The following is a 17,071-nucleotide window of genomic DNA, read 5'->3' as shown; positions in this document are numbered from 1 at the left end:
TTCAAAGGGGGAAAAAAAAAGCACAACAGCAATAGGAAATCTGAGTAGCCTTTTGAAAGGGTTCCTGGACCCAATTCCAGTGTGCATGTTCCCCACACAATCAATTCTCAGACACCCTCCTGGTGTCTCAACTCTGACACTACTAGGGGACATAGAATCAGATTCCACAAGGGCTCAGTCCCACAAAACTGCCCTCCACTTCAGAGGCCAGTCACAAGCCCAGCTTATTACCAGTACTTCTCATCAACTGGCTATAAATCAGAGGTTCCCACGACTCCCTCCTTGGGTTCAGTTAATTTGCTAGAATGGCCTACAGAACTCAGGAAAACCCATTTACTCACTAGTTACAGATTTATTACGAACCATATTAAAGGATACAAACCAACAACCAGATGAAGAGATACATAGGGCAAGGCCTGAAAAAGGGAGCTTCCATCCTTGTAGAGCTCGTGGTCCGGCACAATGGCACATGAGAGCATACCGGTTCCCTAATGTGGAAGCTCTCAGAACCCTCTCCTTTTCTGGTTTTTACAGAGGCTTCATTACATAGGCATGATTGATTAACTCATTTGCCATTGGTGATTGATTCAACCTCTATCCCCTCTCTCCTCCCCAGAATCAGGGTTTCTGATTCTGATTCTATCTGTGGTTAGTTCTCCTGGCAAACAGCCTCCATCCACCCTTAGGTGTTTTGCAAAAGTCACTTTCATTAACATAAATTCACTTGTGGTACTAAAGTCTTGTTAACAAGACACCATTTAACTTTTATGGCTCTGAAGCAGTTTTTGGGGGGTTTTGTTTTTGTTTTTCAGGAACTGAGGACAAAAAAAAACAAATATTATAACAAAGGATGCTCCCATTGCTCTTATTATTCAGGAAATTCCAAGAGTTTTGGGAGCTGTGGGCTAGGAACTATGGATGAAGACCAAATATCTCTGAGAAATATATTTTGGTCATCTGAATGACCAAATATATATATTTCTTATAAATCACAATAAAGCACATTATATCTATCAAAGAAATTAAACTTGCTATTTAAAACATTCCCACAAAGAAAACTCCAGGCCCAGATGGCTTCACTGGTGAATTCTACAGACACTTAGAGCAGAAATGATACTGATTCTACAGACTGTTTCAGAAAATAGAGGAAAAAAAAATTCCCAGCTCATTTTATAAAGCCAGCACTACTCTGATACCAAAATCAAAGACATTGAAAGGGGGGGAAAAAAAGCCAAAAACCAAAAACCAAATCTAAACACCATGACCAAGTGATTTATATAAGGAATGCAAGGCTGCTTTAACATTTGAAAATGAATCAATGCAGTTGACCATATTAACAGAAAAAGAGTAACACAATATGACTGTCAAGGAATGTATAAAAAAAAAGCATCTGACAAAATTCAACATTCATTCAAGATAAAAACTCTCAAAAAACTAGGTATGAAAGGGAACTCCTTCAACCTGATAAAGGGTATCTTTGAAAAATCTACAGCTAACAATATACTTAATGGTGAAAAACTCAGTGCTTACTCTCTAAAATTGGGTACAAAGTGAGGATGCCCATTCTTACTGTGTCAATATTTTACTAGCAGTTCTGACTAATGCAACAAGGCAAGAAAAATAAATAAAAGCCATTGAGATTGAAAAGGAAGAAGTAAAACTGTCTCTATTAGCAGACATGAACATCTATATAGAAAATCCTAAGAAAGGTACAAAAAAAATTAAATGTAATGAGTTTAGAAAGGTCACAGACTTCAAGCTTAATATACAAAAATCAATTGTGTTTCTACATATTAGCAATCAGTAACTGAAAACATTCTTAAATGCTTAAAGATTTACAAGACATAACATCTAAAACCATGAAATACTCAGTGTTAAATTTAACAAATATATGCAAAACCTATGGTATGAAAATACAAAATATATGAAAGACCTGTGGTTTTTGCTGTGAAAACTTAAAGAAGGTCTAGATAAGTAGAGAAATATACCACGTTACAGCTTGAAGACTCAATATTTTTAAGATGTCACTTCTCAAAGTGACTTATAGATTCAGTACAATCCTAATCAAAATCCCAGAAGGCCTTTCTGTAGAAACTAACAAGCTAATTCTAAAATGTATACTGAAATGCAAAAGAACTAAAATAGATTAAACAATTTTGAAACAGAAGAAAGCGAAAGGACTTAACAGTAGTTGATTTTAATTTTTACCATAAAGCTTATATAAGGACAGACATATAGACCAACAGGAAAAAAAAAAAAATGAGCTCAGAAAATATTCCAGGCAATAAAATAATGTCAGTTAATATTCAACAAAGTTGCCAAAATAATTTAATAAGAAAGGAAGTCTTTTAAACAAATGTTCATATAGATAAAAAATGAACCTCAACCTTTACCTTGTGACACACTCTAAAATTAATGCCAAGTAGAGGACAGACTTAAATGTAAAAGATAAAACTATAAAAATTCTATAAGAAAGCAGAGGAGAAAATCTTCACAGCCTTGGGATGGGTAAAATTTCTCAATATAGAAAAAGTACAATCATAAAAGAAAAAAATTGATAAACTGGACTTCATCAAAATTAAAAACTCTTATGTTTTTCTAAAGAAATTGTTCAAAAAATTAGGCAAGCCACAGACTGGGAGAATATATTAGATAGATACCAATATAGATATAAAATATATCTGAGGACTTGCATCCCCAGAATATAAAAAGTCTTATAACTCAGGAAGACAAACAGCCCAATTAATAATAGACAAAAAATATGAACACTTGGCAAAAGATATACAAAAAACTAATGAGCAGTTGAAAAGATACTCAACATCATTAATCATCAAGGAAATGTAAATAAAACCATAAGGAGATACTGTAACACAACCACAAGAATGGCTAATGTTAAAAATAATGACAATACAAAGTGTTGGTAATGATGTGTGGCAACTGAATCTCTCATGTTACTAGGGACAAACAGTTTGGTGAATTCTTATAAAGTTAAATATGCACTTATTATTATATGTCCAGCGATTCCACTCTCAGGTATTTAACTCAACAGAAATGATAACATATGTCTATACAAAGACTGTACTTGAAAACTCATAAGCAGTTTTATTCATAATAGCCAAAAGCTAAACACAACTCAACAGATAAATGGATAAACAAACTGAAATACATACATACAATGGACTATTACTGTTCAACAATAAAAAGGAACTACTTTTGTAAACAATATGGATGACCCTCAAAAAACATTATACTAAGCAAAAGAAGCCTAACACAAAAAACATTATACTAAGCAAAAGAAGCCTAACACGGAAAAATTGCAAATGTATAATTCTATTTGAATTAAATTCTAGAAGAGGCTAATTTATACTGACAAAAAGCAGACCACTGGTTCCATGGAGCTAGCAATGGGGGTAGACTGACAGCAAGGGGAACTTTTCAAGTACTGGAAATGTTCTTTATCTTGACTTTGGTAGAGGTTACACAACTGTATATATTTGTCAAAACTCATTAAACTATACACTTAAAATGAATGTACATACTGTTTGTAAATTATACCCCAATAAAGATAACTGAAGACAATGAGTGAAAATTTTTTAAATATAGATGATGTAATATATCAAGACAATCTTATGAATGCATACATACACATATGTATATATGTGAATGAATAAAAACAATAAAGTGTGTATATGTGTATGTGTATATATATGTATACATATATATATATATATACACACACACACACACACACACACACACACACACACACACACACACACACACACACACATATATATGTTTCTCACAGGGTAGATAATACCCTTAAGCAGCACTACCCAACAGAACTTTGTGCAATAATGGAAATATCCCGTATCTGCCCTATTTCATATGGTAGCCACTAGCTGCATATGGCCAATGAGCACTTATAATGTGGCTAAAGTGACTGAAGAACTTGATTTTTAATCTTATTTAATTTTGGTTAATTAAAATTTAAATAGCCATATGTGACTAGAGACTTCCACAAGGGATGGCATGACCCTTAACAAACACTGAAAAAAGATTTCTTTACATGTTTTTTTGGGCAATTCATTCTCTCTTCCATTGACAACAGCTAATTACAGAAATAGGGAGTCACAAATGGGTTGACAGCAGAGAACTGTCTAATTTGAGGAAGATACAAGTGGGTAGGTGAAGAAACAGAGAAGAAATAAAAAACACATCTAAAATGGTGTTTACATGGATGAATAAAAGAATGTGTAGCAAGTAAACTATAGGAGCAATAAATCATGAGATTAAAAAATTTTTTTGACTCCTTTGGACAGTTTCATAAATATAATGATCATGCACAGTATACAATAATAACTGTTTACTTAAGGCAGAAAATCATACCCATTAAAGTCTAGATCTAGTCTAGGCTGATTACCATCTTCTAAAAGATTGTAAATATATTCAACTATGATACACAGTATAGCATCATGGGCAAACACTGACCAAAGAGTCAGGGACCTAAGGCTCTGGTTTAAACTGTATAACTAATCAAACTAGTCAGTAACCTAGTATCTCTGGTCCCCAGTTTCCTTGTTGATTAAATGAGAGGGCCCTACTGTCACTTAAATGCTAGAATCCAGTAACAGCAGTACAAAAGGCTTTTGCTAGATGCAGGGTAATATTCTGATAATAGTTTATCTTACAAATGCCATTTACTAAACTGTCTACCCAATTATGAGCACTTTAGAAGAATAAACCAATAGATCAAGTCACTCTGGAAAGGATCCGGGAAAGCTCATTGATAAACATTCCAATTTTCTCCACAGTAGTTTATGTATGGCCACCAATGGCCTCATTACATTAAACAAAGAATTCCAAATTGATAAAACCATAATATTATAGTGTCACTTTGAGGCTATCTTTAAAGTTGAACACACACACACACACACACACACACACACACACAAAAGTAAAATTAAAAAGTTATATGGAAGGCATTAACTCAGTTGCAGCTTTAGGTTGATTCAAAGGAATATATCTTTGTGGTTTAGAACACCTGAACCACTGTTATTTTAGAATGCATGAAGACAACACTTCTTTGTTGAAGTCCAGGATACTGTAAGAAAAGAGTGAAACAATGTTAAACATATAAAAAGGAAACATGTTTACTAATCACTTTAAGAGAAAAACATGCTTGAATTTATTACATTAACTTGAGGGTACATTCAGTTTTATAGTGAAGACAAGCCTCACTGAAACTATAATTCCATTCTTCCCAGCCTGTATTTTTTCTCTTCTACTCAAGAAAACATATTAAAATGCAAGTGAGTGAACATGATATTAATATAGGGGTAAGTTTAAATTTGCACTAATTTATTAAATAAACTTTTGCATTGGTGATAACTTGGGATACACATCCCAACAGGTTAAAATACTAACATTTAGAAATATATCAACAGATCAAGAAATAGGAATGGGATTTTCAATTAACTATCAAGGTCCTGTTTTATAATCTAAACAAGTAGACCTCCTTGGATTTCAGTATACTAAAAATTAAATGTTCACCTCAGATTTTGCCATTACATATGGATTAAGGCACTTTCCTCGTGTTTTCATTTCTAAGAACTGTTTAAGAATTAGCTTGTGTTGATGATCTACTCACCTGGAAGCATAGTTTCTTTCTGGAATTATTTGTTATAAAATCTGGATACTTTGGTTAATTCTCATTAGCTTTTTAGAATATAACAGTAAATTCCATTAGGACAATCAGGAGTCAAAATACAGAGTTAAGCTAAATAGTAAAGAAGAACATGGTTAATACAGATTTAAGGATGGTTATTTAAAATCTTAGTAAACATATGGTTTGTGTTACACTTTTTATCGTGTCACAACAAACTGTACAAACTGAACATGGCAAATTTTCATTACCCTAAAACAGACAACATGACACCTTGTGGCCTAGAAGCCCTAGACCTATTTACTTAATTCCACAAACAGAAGCTAACCAAACTGCTCTCTTCAAGATAAGGAATGATAGCCTTACACCCATATTTCTCTTTCAAATAATATGGTTTCCAAACTAATTTAATTGGCTTATTTAATAAATCATCCACTTACCAACGTTCTTGTAAGTTCAATAGTGTGGTTTCCTTTAGAATTTACAGCATTCTTTTGTTCCAAACACTGGCCCCTCTTACTTTCATTGAGTTTTTGATGAGTCACTCAAAAACATTCCTACACTACTGTTCTGCCATGGTCATGCAAGCACAAGGCAACAATCAATACCTCCTTTACAATTCTACTTTCATTTTATCTGGTCCAATGAAAAAGAGCTGCAATATCTATACTGAACAAAAGATAATTAACTTTGGTTGAGAGATAATATATTCCCACACTGCTGCTCATAAAAAGAGCTGTCACTTAAAATTTCCAGAATATTTCTAATATTCTTCTTTGAAGTTGGTTATTATTAGTTACTTTGTTTGGGTATACCTTTCTAAGTAACTTATAGAACTGACACTCAGAATGATGACTCTGGAACTGCCAACAATATTTGGATATTTAAATTAATCACAATATTCATAAGACAGACTATTATCTGATTATTTTAAAGACGCTATTTTTCAAGTGTTCCTGAAAAATGTACAAATAGAAGTCAAAAAAGCAGAACTCAGTACAATTCCAAATTTGTTAAAAATAAAAAGAAAGTAAATTAAATATATTCACACACACACACAAAAATTATAAAAGAAAAACCTCCAAAATATCAACAGTGATAACCATAGATGGTTATTTTCATTTTTTATGCTGTATATATTCTACTTTTTCTATAGTAGACATACTGGTTATATAAAGAGGAAAATAATAAATAGTATTTTTACAAAAGAACTGGGGCCTAGTTCTTTCGCAAAGGAACTAGAAAAGAAAGTGTATCTAAAAACCCTCAAGAGTACACAGATTTCAGGTACAGGTAAATATTTATCTGCACTGTACGGATACCAGTTAACAACCCCATCTAGTTAGTAAAATGCCTCACAGCTCTTACAAGTGACCGCATTAAGAAGAATCCATTTCAGAAGGCCACCACTTAAGAATAAGAATCAATAGAATTTTGGGGGGGAGGGATAAATTGGAAGACTGGGATTGACATATACACACTACTATATATAAAATAGATAACTAAATAATAAGGACCTACTGTATAGCACAGGGAACTCTACTCAGGACTCTGTAATAGCCTATATGGGATAAAAATCTAAAAAAAGAGTCGATATATGTATATGTATAACAGATTCACTTTGCTGTACACCTGAAACTAACACAACATTGTAAATAAAGTATACTCCAATAAAACTTAAAAAAAAAATTAAACCAAAATAAAACAAGAAAAAAGTGACAAAATGGAAAGAATGAACATAAAATAATATGGATTTAAACTCAAATGTATCAATAATTATATTAAATGTAAACAGATTAAATGCTGTGATTAAAGAAAAATGGATTATAGCAACCATGCTACAGGAAGGGCTGAATTACCTTCCCATTCTTAAAACAGAAAATGATATTGAGGCTCTTGGTGCTGCAGCCAGGAGTCAGTGCTGTGCCTCTGAGGTAGGAGAGCCAACATCAGGACACTGGTCCACAAGAGACCTCCCAGCTCCATATCAAACGGCGAAAATATCCCAGAGATCTCCATCTCAACACCAGCACCCAGCTTCACTCAACAACCAGCAAGCTACAGTGCTGGACACCCTATGCCAAACAACTAGCAAGGCAGGAACACAGCCCCACCCATTAGCAGACACACTGCCTAAAATCATAAGAAGTCCACAGGCACCCCAAAACACACCACCAGATGTGGACCTGCCCACCAGAAAGACAAGATCCAGCCTCATCCATCAGAACACAGGCACTAGTCCCCTCCACCAGGAAGCCTACACAACCCAATGAACCAACTTTAGCTACTGGGGACAGACACCAAAAACAACGGGAACTACGAACCTGCAGCCTGATTGCAGCCTGCAAAAAGGTGAACCCAATCACAGTAAGATAAGCAAAATGAGAAGACAGAAAAACACACAGCAGATGAAGGAGCAGGATAAAAACCCACCAGACCTAACAAATGAAGAGGAAATAGGCAGTCTACCTGAAAAAGAGTTCAGAATAATGATAGTAAAGATGATCCAAAATCTTGGAAATAGAATGGACAAAATGCAAGAAGCAGTTAACAAGGACCTAGAAGAAATAAAGATGAAACAGACAATGATGAACAACACAATAAATGAAATGAAAAATACTCTAGATGGGATCAATAGCAGAATAAATGAGGCAGAAGAACGGATAAGTGACCTGGAAGATAAAATAGTGGAAATAACTACTGCAGAGCAGAATAAAGAAAAAAGAATGAAAAGAACTGAGGACAGTCTCAGAGACCTCTGGGACAACATTAAACGCACCAACATTCGAATTATAGGGGTTCCAGAAGAAGAAGAGAAAAAGAAAGGGACTGAGAAAATATTTGAAGAGATTATAGTTGAAAACTTCCCTAATATGGGAAAGGAAATCGTTAATCAAGTCCAGGAAGCACAGAGAGTCCCATACAGGATAAATTCAAGGAGAAATACGCCAAGACACATATTAATCAAACTGTCAAAAACTAAATACAAAGAAAGCATATTAAAAGCAGCAAGGGAAAAACAACAAATAACACACAAGGGAATCCCCATAAGGTTAACAGCTGATCTCTCAGCAGAAACTCTACAAGCCAGAAGGGAGTGGCAGGACATACTGAAAGTGATGAAGGAGAAAAACCTGCAACCAAGATTACTCTACCCAGCAAGGATCTCATTCAGATTTGATGGAGAAATTAAAACCTTTACAGACAAGCAAAAGCTGAGAGAGTTCAGCACCACCAAACCAGCTTTACAACAAATGCTAAAGGAACTTCTCTAGACAAAAACACAAGAGAAGGAAAAGTCCTATAATAACGAACCCAAAACAATTTAGAAAATGGGAATAGGAACATACATATCGATAATTACCTTAAATGTAAATGGACTAAATGCTCCCACCAAAAGACACAGATTGGCTGAATGGATACAAAAACAAGACCCATATATATGCTGTCTACAAGAGACCCACTTCAGACCTAGAGACACATACAGACTGAAAGTAAGGGGATGGAAAAAGATATTCCATGCAAATGGAAACCAAAAGAAAGCTGGAGTAGCAATTCTCATATCAGACAAAATAGACTTTAAAATAAGGACTATCAGAAGAGACAAAGAAGGACACTACATAATGATTAAGGGATCGATCCAAGAAGAAGATATAACAATTGTAAATATTTATGCACCCAACATAGGAGCACCTCAATACATAAGGCAAATACTAACAGCCACAAAAGGGGAAATCGACAGCAACACATTCATACCAGGGGACTTTAACACCCCACTTTCACCAATGGACAGATCATCCAAAATGAAAATAAATACGGAAACACAAGCTTTAAATGATACATTAAACAAGATGGACTTAATTGATATTTATAGGACATTCCATCCAAAAACAACAGAAAATACATTTTTCTCAAGTGCTCATGGAACATTCTCCAAGATAGATCATATCTTGGGTCACAAATCAAGCCTTGGTAAATTTAAGAAAATTGAAATTGTATCAAGTATCTTTTCCGACCACAACGCCATGAGACTAGATATCAATTACAGGAAAAGATCTGTAAAAAATACAAAGACATGGAGGCTACACAATACACTACTTAATAACGAAGTGATCACTGAAGAAATCAAAGAGGAAACCAAAAAATACCTAGAAACAAATGACAATGGACACATGACGACCCAAAACGTATGAGATGCAGCAAAAGCAGTTCTAAGAGGCAGGTTTATATCAATACAATCCTACCTTAAGAAACAGGAAACATCTCTAATAAATAACCTAAACTTGCACCTAAAGGAATTAGAGAAAGAAGAACAACAAAAACCCAAAGTTAGCAGAAGGAAAGAAATCATAAAAATCAGATCAGAAATAAATGAAAAAGAAATGAAGGAAATGCTAGCAATGATCAATAAAACTAAAAGCTGGTTCTTTGAGAAGATAAACAAAATTGTTAAACCATTAGCCAGACTCATCAAAAAAAAAAGGGAGAAGTCTCAAATAAATAGAATTAGAAATGAAGAAGGAGAAGTAACAACCGACACAGCGAAATACAAAATATCATGAGAGACTAGTACAAGCAACTCTATGCCAATAAAATGGACAACCTGGAACAAATGGACAAATTCTTAGAAATGCACAACCTGCCAAGACTGAATCAGGAAGAAATAGAAAATATGAACAGACCATTCACAAGCACTGAAATGGAAACTGTGATTAAAAATCTTGCAACAAACAAAAGCCCAGGACCAGATGGCGTCACAGGCGAATTCTACCAAACATTTAGAAAAGAGCTAACACCTAACCTTCTCAAACTCTTCCAAAATAGAGCAGAGGGAGGAACACTCCCAAACTCATTCTACGAGGCCACCATCACCCTGATACCAAAACCAGACAAGGATGTCACAAAGAAAGAAAACTACAGGCAAGTATCACTGATGAACATAGATGCAAAAAACCCCAACAAAATACTAGCAAACAGAATCCAACAGCACAATAAAAGGATTATACACCATGATCAAGTGGGGTTTATTCCAGGAATGCAAGGATTCTTCAATATACGCAAATCAATCAACGTGATACACCATATTAACAAATTGAAGGAGAAAAACCATATGGTCATCTCAACAGATGCAGAGAAAGCTTTCAACAAAATTCAACACCATTTTATGATAAAAACCCTGCAGAAAGTAGGCATAGAGGGAACTTTCTGCAACATAATAAAGGCCATATATGACAAACCCACAGCCAACATCATTCTCAATGGTGAAAAACTGAAACCATTTCCACTAAGATCAGGAACAAGACAAGGTTGCCCAATCTCACCACTCTTATTCAACACAGTTTTAGAAGTTTTAGCCGCAGCAATCAGAGAAGAAAAGGAAATAAAAGGAATCCAAATTGGAAAAGAAGAAGTAAAACTGTCACTGTTTGCAGATGACATGATACTATACATAGAGAATCCTAAAGATGCTGCCAGTAAACTAATAGAGCTAATTAACGAATTTGGTAAAGTAGCAGGATACAAAATTAATGCACAGAAATCTCTGGCATTCCTATACACTAATGATGAAAAATCTGAAAGTGAAATCAAGAAAACACTCCCATTTACCACTGCAACAAAAAGAATAAAATATCTAGGAATAAACCTACCTAAGGAGACAAAAGACCTGTATGCAGAAAATTATAAGACACTGATGAAAGAAATTAAAGGTGATACAAATAGATGGAGAGATATACCATGTTCTTGGATTGGAAGAATCAACACTGTGAAAATGACTCCACTACCCAAAGCAATCTACAGATTCAATGCAATCCCTATCCAACTACGAATGGCATTTTTCACAGAACTAGAACAAAAAATTTCACAATTTGTATGGAAACACAAAAGACCCCGAATAGCCAAAGCAATCTTGAGAACGAAAAACAGAGCTGGAGGAATCAGGCTCCCTGACTTCAGACTATACTACAAAGCTACAGTAATCAAGACAGTATGGTACTGGCACAAAAACAGAAAGATAGATCAATGGAATAGGATAGAAAGCCCAGAGGTAAACCCACACACATATGGTCAGCTTATCTTTGATAAAGGTGGCAGGAATATACAGTGGAGAAAGGACAGCCTCTTCAATAAGTGGTGCTGGGAAAATTGGACAGGTACATGTAAAAGTATGAGATTAGATCACTCCCTAACACCATACACAAAAATAAGCTCAAAATGGATTAAAGACCTAAATGTAAGGCCAGAAACTATCAAACTCTTAGAGGAAAACATAGGCAGAACACTCTATGACATAAATCACAGCAAGATCCTTCTTGACCCATCTCCTAGAGTAATGGAGATAAAAACAAAAATAAACAAATGGGACCTAATGAAACTTCAAAGCTTTTGCACAGCAAAGGAAACCATAAACAAGACCAAAAGACAGCCCTCAGAATGGGAGAAAATATTTGCAAATGAATCAACTGACAAAGGATTAATCTCTAAAATTTACAGGCAGCTCATGCAGCTCAATAACAAAAAAATAAACAACCCAATCCAAAAATGGGCAGAAGACCTAAATAGACATTTCTCCAAAGAAGATATACAGACTGCCAACAAACACATGAAAGAATGCTCAACATCATTAATCATTAGAGAAATGCAAATCAAAACTACAATGAGATATCATCTCACACCAGTCAGAATGGCCATCATCAAAAAATCTAGAAACAATAAATGCTGGAGAGGGCGTGGAGAAAAGGGAACACTCTTGCACTGCTCGTGGGAATGTGAACTGGTATAGCCACTATGGAGAACTGTATTGAGGTTCCTTAAAAAACTACAAATAGAACTACCATATGACCCAGCAATCCCACCACTGGGAACATACCCTGAGAAAACCATAATTGAAAAAGAGTCATGTACCAAAATGTTCATTGCAACTCTATTTACAATAGCCCGGAGATGGAAACAACCTAAGTGTCCATCATCGGATGAATGGATAAAGAAGATGTGGCACATATATACAATGGAATATTACTCAGCCATAAAAAGAAACGAAATTGAGCTATTTGTAATGAGGTGGATGGACCTAGAGTCTGTCATACAGAGTGAAGTAAGTCAGAAAGAGAAAGACAAATACCGTATGCTAACACATATATATGGAATTTAAGAAAAAAAAATGTCATGAAGAACCTAGGGGTAAGACAGGAATAAAGACACAGACCTACTAGAGAATGGACTTGAGGATATGGGGAGGGGGAAGGGTAAGCTGTGACAAAGCGAGAGAGTGGCATGGACATATATACACTACCAAACGTAAGGTAGATAGCTAGCGGGAAGCAGCCGCATAGCACAGGGAGATCAGCTTGGTGCTTTGTGACCACCTAGAGGAGTGCAATAGGGAGGGTGGGAGGGAGGGAGAGGCAAGAGGGAAGAGATATGGGAACATATGTATATGTATAACTGATTCACTTTGTTATAAAGCAGAAACTAACACACCATTGTAAAGCAATTATACTCCAATAAAGATGCAAAAAAAATGTAGGAAAGAAAACATTATAGAAATCATGCACTGTATATAGCTGTTAGGTAGTTAGTAAAAAATATATATTGTTCTTTCTCAAAATTGGAATGTTTTTGGTATTCGTTAGCTTTAAATTTTTTGTTAGCTTTAAAGTTTTAAAAAATGTATTATGATTTCTTTCAAAATAATAATCCACATTTGGTCTTAAAAAAAAGAATCAACAGAATTTTAACTGCTTTTTGTTATATACAGCAAAATTAAAGGCTAGGTTCTATTTTTCCAATTTAGAAACAATGGACATGACTGCACTTTACAAATACATTTATATAATCATATAAATGTAAAGGACCAAAGAAAGACCTGGAGTATACAATCCGCCCTTTGTATCCTTGGGTTCCGCATGTGCATATTCAACCAACTGCAGATCAAAAATATTCAGGGAAAAAAAAAAATTCCAGAAAGCTCCAAAAAGCAAAACAAAGGCACTCCTAGGTTTTTACCCAAATGAATTGAAAATTTATGTCCACGCAAAAACCTGAACACAAACAGCAGCTTCATTCATAATTGCCAAAAACTGGAAGCAACCAAAATGTCCTTCAAAAGGCGAATGGATAAATAAATGGTACATCCGTACCATAGAATATCATTCAGTGTTAAATGAAATGAGCTATCAAGCCATGGAAAGACATGGAGGAACCTTAAATGCACATTACTTAGTGAAAAAGGGCAGTCTGAAAAAGCTACATACTGTATGATTCCAATTATATGACATGTTGGAAAAGGCAAAACCATAGAAAGAGTAAAAAGATGAGGGGCTGGGACTTCCCTGGTGGCGCAGTGGTTAAGAATCCGCCTGCCAATGCAGGGGACACGGGTTCGAGCCCTGCCCAGGAAGAGCCCACTTGCTGCGGAGCAACTAAGCCCATGCACCATAACTACTGAGCCTCAGCTCTAGAGCCTGCAAGCCACAACTACTGAAGCCCACGCACCTAGGGCCAATGCTCCACAACAAGAGAAGCCACCGCGATCAGAAGCCCTCACACCACAACGAAGAGTACCCCCGCTCTCCACAACTAGAGAAAGCCCGCGTGGAGCATCGAAGACCCAACACACCCGAAAATAAATAAATTTATTAAAAAAAAAAAATAGAGGAGTGGCTGCCAGAGCTTCTGGAGAAGCAGGGTAAGGAATAAATAGGTAGGGCTCAGGTGATTTTTAGGGCAGTGAAAATATTCTATATGATACTGGAATGGTAGATACATGACATCATGCATTTGTCAAAACTCATAGAACTGTATAAGACTACGAGTGAACAGTAATGTAAATAATGGACTTTAATTAATAATGATATATCAATACTGACTGATCAATTGTGACAAATGTACTACATAATGCAAGATGTTAATAATAGGGGAAACTATGAGCTGGGGAGAGAGGGTATACGAGAACTCTCTGTACTGTCTGTTCAACTTTCTGGAATCCTAAAACTGTTCTACAAAAACCTTAAAGTATGGTTGTTCAGGGGGAAAAACGATTTGCTATTGTTGTTGTTGTTAAAGTACAGGATTCTGAAGAGACAGGAGGCTTTATTGTAGATGCTTAGGGGCAAGATTTTAAAAGACTTTTTTTGTTTTTTGTACTAAGAACTTTATGCTGAATCTTGTGGGCTACTGGAAGTCATTAAATGTGAATGACATAGTAAGATCTTTGTTTTGGAAAGATAATTCTTGGTAATGGCACTGATTTAGAGGGTGAGATTTAAGACAAGAAATTCAGGAAACTACTTAGGAGGCTATTGCAATAATAATAGCAATGGCCAATTTTTACCACGTACTTTTTATGTACCAGGACTTTTATGTGTACTATCTCATTTAAACCTTAGTAGGTCCTATTCCTACTATCACATTATAAATAAGAAAATAAAACACAGGGAGATTAAGCATCTCAAAGTTACAGGAGCAAAGATATGGAGATAAGAGGCATGGCCCCATACTGGACTACAAATAGTTCAGAATTACTGCAGTTTGGATATCAAAGGCTGAAAGACAAGAGATGAAGTTGAAGGCTACAACTAGATAAAGAAAAACCTTTTATATTATGATAACAAGAATTCCTTTTTTATATATAAGCTATAGATACCATGTGCCTCTCCCATTTACATCTTTTGTCTCCTATGAAATATTGTACCTTCAACATAATTTGCTGAGTACCTAGTATGTGCCAGATATTACGTTAGGCTCTGTTTATACAATAATGACCTAAACAGTCCTGATCCGTGTCATCATGAAGCTAGGAGTGAAAATTCATTTGCTCCCTGAAACTTTAATAGACTAAACCATCTGGATCCAATCAATAAGTATATTCCAGCACACACTTAGTATTTGGGAGTACTCATTCATTTACTTATTCCTTCCACAAATGTTTAATGAGAATCTACTATGTACTAAGCACTATTTTGAGTGTTAGGGACACAACGATTAATAAAACAAAGCTTCTTGACCACATACAACTAATACTCTAGCAGAGGAGAGAAGACAATAAACAAATACATAATATAAATTCTGATAGTAATAAATGCTATTAAAAAACAGAGAATACATGTTAGCAATGGTATTTAGATAGGGTAGTTAGGAAGGGCCTATCTGAGCAGAGTCCTATAGGAAGCAGAGTGAACCCTAGTCAGGTATCATGTAGAAAGTTCCAGGCTTTGGAAAAAGCAAGTGTATATGCACATCTGTAGTTTTAGAATACTAATGTCCCCATTGATTAAAAGCTTTTCTAGGTAGAGCAGAGATTTTGTCATATACCCTTTCATTCATTCAGCAAGTATTTGCTTGCATGGTCAACTCTATACATGGCACAATAAAAAAAGCAATCATTACAAGGAAATGGAAGCTTTTAATCCCAGGTAGCCTTAAACCTAAATATAAGTAGAGGTAAACAGGAGGAATGCCATAATCTCTCTCTCCCCACTTCCCACTCCCTTCCATATACAACAGAAAATCAGAAGAGCATCTGGCTATTATTCGTTCATGGTGTCCAGATTTGTGCTTTTTATCTTTACTAGATTTTCAGGATGGCCCCAAATTCACTCAGTATGGCATCCATCTTGATCTTCAATTTAGGATTATGTTCATTATTGCTTGTATTTCCTCCTGTCCAGTTGCACACAGAAGATGGTCTTGATAGAGAACAGTGACATTCACTCTTAAGTTCACAAAGGAGCAGATAAAATACAGAATTTTAGCGCTGATAACTGCCCTAAGTGATAATTAAGAGGAGGAACAGAGGGCCAAAGAAACAAAGCATGTGCCCATCACTTGATAGCTAATTTAGTCAAACATTATGTTGTTATTCCACAGAATGTAGGAATCCCAGAAAGCGCCCCGTTTAAATTTTGACCGTATTCCCAGCACATTCCCTGCACCAGACACTCGTGGAGCGAAAGGAGGAACCGAACGAGCTGACCGAACCAATGCAAATGTTATGAGTGCCTGAATTCGAGCACCGGGATCCTGGCTAGGAGCCTGGGCAAAAGGCGGCCAAACCCAGGCCAGAGGAAAGGGAGGCTACGTGGGGCAAGTGCTTTTTGCCAGGTCGTACAATCGGGTCGTACCTCTGGATCTTCGCCGCCTTTAATAGCCCCTGGGGTACGGAGGCACCGCAGTCTCTCCTCTCAGCTCGGAACCCCGCTCGGGTATCCCGCCCAGCTACTCCCTTCAACCGCGACATGTTCAAACCCGGGTGTTCAGAAGCAGAGCCCCGCCAGTGACGCTTAAAGGTGGCGCCGCGGAGTCGCCCAGCCCCTGTCGGGAGCGCGCGCTCCGTTCGCCGGGCCTTCGCTCTCGGCGGCGCGGTTCGGATGTCGTCACCGCCAGCGTCTGGGGCAGGAGGACCGAGGG

General features: G+C 36.2%; 1 protein-coding gene across 1 annotated transcript in view; it reads right to left on the bottom strand.

Annotated features, from left to right (window-relative positions):
- The window catches only part of LRRC40 (leucine rich repeat containing 40), a 57,229-nt gene extending 40,328 nt beyond the window's left edge, over nucleotides 1-16,901 (bottom strand). The window contains exon 1 of the mRNA XM_007471648.1: nucleotides 16,718-16,901. Within this exon, the coding sequence (XP_007471710.1) occupies nucleotides 16,718-16,901 (184 nt within the window). The remainder of the gene's footprint in view (nucleotides 1-16,717) is intronic.
- Nucleotides 16,902-17,071: the final 170 nt, after the last annotated feature.

Source organism: Lipotes vexillifer, unplaced genomic scaffold (assembly GCF_000442215.2).
Source record: "Lipotes vexillifer unplaced genomic scaffold, Lipotes_vexillifer_v1.1 scaffold461, whole genome shotgun sequence".
NCBI lineage: Eukaryota > Metazoa > Chordata > Mammalia > Artiodactyla > Lipotidae > Lipotes > Lipotes vexillifer.
The sequence above is the reverse complement of the archived record's forward strand: the minus strand, read 5'-3'. Positions and strand labels throughout refer to the sequence as shown.